General features: G+C 54.9%; 1 protein-coding gene across 1 annotated transcript; it reads left to right on the top strand.

Moving 5' to 3' along the window:
• Positions 1-1,065: 1,065 nt before the first annotated feature.
• Positions 1,066-2,349, top strand: FJX1 (four-jointed box kinase 1; the record flags this gene model as incomplete). The annotated part of the gene is made up of 1 exon (XM_083862908.1): positions 1,066-2,349. One exon carries the CDS (start codon positions 1,066-1,068, stop codon positions 2,347-2,349), a length of 1,284 nt encoding a protein of 427 aa, XP_083719034.1.
• Between the last annotated feature and the right edge of the window lie 3,750 nt (positions 2,350-6,099).

Raw genomic sequence — 6,099 nt, 5'->3', positions numbered from 1 at the left:
CGTCCCCCGGGAAATACAGAAAGAGCAGCGCTAAGCCTCTTTGCCTTGGGAAGGCAGAAAATTTGAAATGGGGAATAGAGAAATAGCTACAGGGACACAACTTGAAAAGAAAGGCTGGCTGTGGTTCCCTCGGGAGGGATAACCCTCCTGGAGAGGGTTCAAATGCCAGGAGGAGCTGGTCCGCAAACTCCGTGACACCCCCGGTGCTGGAGCATCCCTTACAGCGGTGTGTAGGGACGCGAAGGGCGCTGCCCCCCGTGCCGAGGGCCCGCAGCGAGGCGGGGAGAACAGGTGATGCTCCGCGGGGTCTCACCCCGCGCCTCGCCCACGGTGACTGGCGGGGCAGTGGAGCCCGGGCATCACACAGCGGTGTGCGGGTGGGGCCGGTTCGGCTGCCGGGCGGACGGGCTCTGTGCGGGTGTGCTGGTGTTTGCAGCCATTCCTTTGTGCAACCACCTGCCCGAGCGGGGCTGGGGGGTGATGGAGAGGCCGGGAGCCGCTCTGCCGCTGACCGCGGCCCGACCCCGCCGTGGGGCCGTGGGGCAGTGGGCGGGAGGCGCGCCCGGGGCTCCGCTGCCGCCCGTTCCCGGCTCGGGGGGCGGCCCCGCTGCCGTGCGCGCCGCCTTCTCTTCCCCTTCCCCCTCCCCGCTTTCCTCCCTCGGCGTGCGGGCTCTTTGTGCTGCCTGCAGCGCCGAGCGGGGACCGGCGGCCGAGCGCCCGCTCCGCAGGCTCTTCCTTCCCGGGGACGGGCGGTCCCCACGCCATTCACGACCCTTCTGCCTCCTCGACGGGGCTCCTCGCCGCCTGTGGGGCCACCAGCCCGACCGCCATCGCCCTTTTAAGCGGAGGGCCACGCCGGGGGACGGGGCGGGCCGGGCGCGCCCCCCCACGTGGTGCGGTGCCCGTGTCCCCGGCCGCCGGCGGAGCGGGGCGCACTCGGCGTGGGGCGGCCGCTGGGGCTCCCCGGGCGGCGGATCCGGCCCCGGCCATGCGCCAGCGCCGCGCCGAGCGCCGGGGCTGCACCGCCGCCGCCTCCCGCGCTAGCGGCGTGAGAGCGGCGTGAGGATGAAGCGGGCGAGGCGGGCCGCGCCGGGGCCCCTGCCCGTGCTGGGGCTGCTGCTGCTGGGCGCCCTGCCGGGGCTCTGGACCGTGCTGCTGCGGCGGGAGGCGGCGGCGCCGCCGGAGCCGCGTTCGCCCGCCGGGCGGTCCCCGGGGCGATGGGGCTGGGGGCGCTCCCCGGCGGCGCGGGCAGAGTCCGCCGGCGGCGGCGGGCAGAAAACTTTTCGGACGCTGCTGGCGGTGCCGGCGGCGGCGGCGGAGCGGCGGGAGCGGGACGGCGAGGAGCGGCTCCCCGGGACCGACCCGCCGCCGCCGGCCGGCACCGCCTCCCCGGTGGAGCGGGGCATCTTCTGGAGCCGTGAGCTGGAGGAGCGGGTGCCGCCGGGCTTCGCGGCCGAGGAGGCGGCGGCGTGGCTGGCGGCGGCGCGGGCGGCCCGCGTGGCCTCGCTGGAGCGCGGCGGGTGCGGGCGCAGCTCCAACCGGCTGGCCCGGCTGTCGGACGGGAGCCGCGCCTGCGTCCGCTACGGCATCAACCCGGAGCAGATCCAGGGCGAGGCGCTCTCGTATCACCTGGCCGGGGTGCTGGGCATGCAGGAGCGGCTGCCGCCCATGGCCCTGGCCCTGGTGGAGGCCCGCGGGCGGCAGTGGGAGCCGGTGCGGGAGGAGCTGCGCGGCTCGCACTGGGCCGAGGGCGCCGTGGTCAGCCTGACCCGCTGGGTGGACAATCTCACCGCCGTCGTGGCCCCCGCGCCCTGGGGCGCCGAGGCGGGCGCGGGCCGGCGGCTGCAGCCGCTGTCGGCCGGAGAGCTGTCCGGGCTGCCGCCGTCGCAGCTGGTGGAGCTGGTGCAGTGGAGCGACCTGATCCTCTTCGACTACCTGACGGCCAGCTTCGACCGCCTGGTCAGCAACCTCTTCAGCCTGCAGTGGGACCCGCGGGTGATGCGCCGCGCCACCAGCAACCTGCTCCGCGGCCCCGACGGCGGGCTCGTCTTCATGGACAACGAGGCGGGGCTGGTGCACGGCTACCGCCTGCTCGCCATGTGGGACCCCTACAACGAGCCGCTGCTGCGCTCCGTCTGCGTGTTCCGCGAGGGCACGGCCCGCCGGGTGGCCGAGCTGCACCGCCGCCGCAGCGCCGCCGCCGAGCTGCGCCGCCGCTACCGGGCCCGGGAGCCGCTCTGGGCGCGCCTCGGCTTCCTCTCGGAGCGCCAGGCCGAGCTCCTGCAGGCCCGCGTGGACTTCGTGCACCGCCACATCGCGCACTGCCGCGCGCAGGCCGCCCTGCTCTGAGGGCCCGGGCGGGCAGGCCCCGGCTGGGCCCGGTGCTCCTCCCGGCGGCGGGGCCGGCCCGGCCCGACACCTCCGTGCTACTGCCGGGGACAGGGGAAATAACGGGCCAGCTGCCTGCCCCGGCTGTCAAAAGGAGCGATTGATTCGCTTTGTCAGCATCTCTGGAGATGCGCAGCGCGATCGGTGTAATTACGGCCCGATGCCACTCCAGGACTCTGCCCCCAGAGATGGAGAAATGAGACGGTTCAGCATCTTCAGTGCTTTCCTTGACTCTCTTGGTGCACTCGCCCTCATAAGAGACCCCATAGGAAAGCAGTCGTCTTTTGTCTGGATTGGGGTCGAGTAACTTTTTTTCCTTCCAACGAAGGCAGGCGGATTTTTTTTTATATATGTTATTCCTTTTGCAACGGCATAATGAGTATGAATGTTGATGTTCATAAACCAAGAACTGATTGCACAATAGGGGAGCCCCTAACTAGCGAAACTGCCCTATTTATGAAACTTGTTTCCTACCAGTTTTCTTTAACGAGAGTGAACCTTTCCACTGATTGTTAAATCTTGTTGATGAGAAGTGTATAGGAGGTCCATATTCCCTTTGTTCTTAGGGTTTTTTTGTGGATTCGTTGGGTTAAACTGTTCTGATTCTTAAGGGTTTGCTTGTCATCATCACCATCATAATTTCATCTCACCAGTAAAGTAACTGACTAATGGGTGGCACAAGAAGATCTCCCATTTTTAAAAAAAATGTTGCTATGTGCTTAAGACTTTGACACAATAGTGAAAGCGGAGGAAAAAAACTGTTTCATGCACTTTACTTTGACTTTTTAATATTTTTTTTATAGAAGACCTTTTTATTTTACAAAGTCTGCCTTTTATGTACATTATATCTGTTCGTAAACTTTTCTGTAACATACTAAAGAAACTGATCTTTCAGTAAAGTGTATTAATGTTTTGCCTTCTGTGGCCTGGATGTTTGCCTGAGCTTTGACAGGGAAGCAGCATCTCCTCAGTCTTTCCTGATGGGCGGAGGCCACCACTTCACAGCTTGTCACTGCACTGAACAGAATAAACTTGTACTCGTTCCCTCTGAGGCAAGGAGGGATAGAGTTAACCTTTCAAACACTACTCTCATTCCCAGGTGTCCCTGAAAGGGGAAAAGCTCTTGGACTGGCTAAAGTAGTGTGAGTAGTTCAGCCGAATAGACATTTAGCTGGTTTTCAAAGCCTGGAATGGACTGCCTTGGCTAACCCCGAGATAACTGAAGCAGTTATTTCAGCAAACTGATAGAACTGGTGTGGGCTAGCTGCTGTCAGCCTTTTTGGGTGCTGGGGCTGGATACCAATCTGACACAGGTCCTGTCAGCTGTTCCTGCTCCAGAGGCTTGGCCAGGGCTGGCAGTTGCTCTCAGTGGTGTTCTTCCCATTTTAGTTATCTCTGCAATGAGGAGATTGAGGCAGAATGGAAGAAAAGAAAAGGAAAGCTTTTAAATCATGCTGAAATAGTTGTAGTTTGTTTTTTTGTTCCTACAGAAGTTCTGTTCTAGGGCGAAGTAGTAGCAGTAGACATGCAAAATAAAATATTGGCATCTCTTGCTGGCTTTTTAACATAAATTTAAATGTAAATTCTTAGAGGCCATTGTATGGCTCGAAATAACAGTCAGAACAAGGACAAAGGATAAACGAATCCTTTTGAGGCCCCAAATGCCAGTATATATCCTGCTATAATCAAACAGCAGCGTAATCTCTTCTACATCTGGAGAGGCAGCTCTTGATGAAGGCAGCAGCATGCCCCAGTGGCTGCTGTAGTACAAGTAGGTGCTGTTTTCAGTGTCCTTGAACTCGTGGAGGGCTGTGCATTCCTACCTGCAGGAGGTCTTTAGTCTATTAATACTCATAATTTACATTAAACTTCACATAAAGACAATTTTCATTGGCCATTACAGTGTTGTTGGGGGGTTTGGGAGATAGTTTTTTAATAAGACAAGTTTTATGAACAAAATTAATGGTCGATTAATTAGACATGTTAGATATTGCATCTTTGTGTATGAGTATTTATTTCAAAATGTCCTAGCAGCCTGCGAGACTAGCTTTCATTCAGCTGCTGAACTGTCAAGGCTCTCTATTGAACTTGTATTTATAGTTCACTGCATTTATCTCTACGAACAATGCACAGAATCCCATGTGACATTCCCTTGTCATTTACATGATAATACACAACTTAACTGTAATTCTTAATTCTTCTTCAGCATTGCTTTGTAACTCGAATGCAGCAGTTTCTGTCACATTCACTTCGTGAAAATATATTTAAATAATAAACTGCTGGCATACATTTTAAACCACTGTGAAGAGCAAACTGCTGTGCCACAAGCATCTAAGGTTTTATTTCTGTTTAAGTACTTCTATAATTATGGCACAACTGTGACTTTGATGGCCAATGGGAAGTAAATCTCATTTGCAATGTCTTCAGAGACAGAGCCTAGATAATTACCTTTTTCAAGAAGAAACATGATTTCCTATTTGGTGAATGGTAACTACCTCAAGTTATATATAAATTATATGTTCAAAAATGGTGTAGTTGTAGGTTGGTGTGAAACTAGAGATGCGTGCTAGGAAAGGAGTGCCCTGGGAAATGTGTTCATTCAAAAAAGAATGGACAAAACTAACACAGATGGATGATGATACTTCACTTTGTTGATCTATTTTATTCTTCTGGTGCAGATCATCTTCTGTAAAATCTGTGAATTGTCATTATATTAAGGCAAACTTACTCTTTGCTGTGTGATTTCTTTAAGGCAAACAGTGCTTTGTAAATTAGTGGTCTTGCACACTTTTTGCATGGTATTTTAGCTATATATTCTGTCTTAAAATTGACTATCCTCCTGCAGAACCAAGGGATGAAACTGTAAAACTTGATGTAGTTTAATTTCAGTGGCACTCGTCTATCTCTGCTTACTTCCAGTAGAGTTTCTTTTGAGTCAGAGTAATCAGACAGGGAAGGAAGGCCATTGAGAACAGGAAGACTTCAGGAGCTGAATGTTGGGAGTAGAAGGTTGTCAGCAGTAGGCTTGGCAGGTCCTGGCTGTGCATTGCCAGCAGCTCAGCAGCACTTTACCTGAGGCTCAAGGAACTGTCTGCACAACCTGTATCAGAATGGGGCTGTGGGGCTTTAGACCTCACTCAGCAGAGCACTTAGGGATGCACTTTCCACTGCTTTTCACAGACTTTCCATAAAGTATGTGTTGACAAGGTGGGCTACACTGGTGTCTTGGTCAAATGGGACCTCTTGCATAGATCTGAAGAGGCTGGGTGGGGGTCACAGCCCACATGTGGTCTGGATCTGTCCCAAATGTGAGACAGGAGTCTTTTAACTAAAGTAGGTAGGACACCTAGGTGCTTAACTCCTAACACAAGCTTCAAGGGGAAAAAAAACCAAACCAAAAGCCACAAAACATAACCAACAGAAAAAAAAAAAAAAAAAAAAAAAAAAAAAAAAAAAAAAAACAGGAAAAAGTATCTAGAGAGGATGTACTGCATTCAGTTCCATATTTCTGTATGTTTTCCCAGTTAAATTCAGAATGACTATCCTGATTCTTTCTTGCATTGGAATCTGAGAAGCCTTGTAAGGTTAGGTGGCTGCTGCTGCTACTCCCAGCTTGAGTTCATAGTCACTGGAACAGTATCTCCAAACACTGGCACAGTGAAGGGAGGACTGACTTCACAGTTTCTGAGAGCTAAAGGATATCAAAATTGT

This window comes from Zosterops lateralis (assembly GCF_965231275.1).
Source record: "Zosterops lateralis genome assembly, chromosome: 6".
Taxonomy (NCBI): domain Eukaryota; kingdom Metazoa; phylum Chordata; class Aves; order Passeriformes; family Zosteropidae; genus Zosterops; species Zosterops lateralis.
The sequence above is the reverse complement of the archived record's forward strand: the minus strand, read 5'-3'. Positions and strand labels throughout refer to the sequence as shown.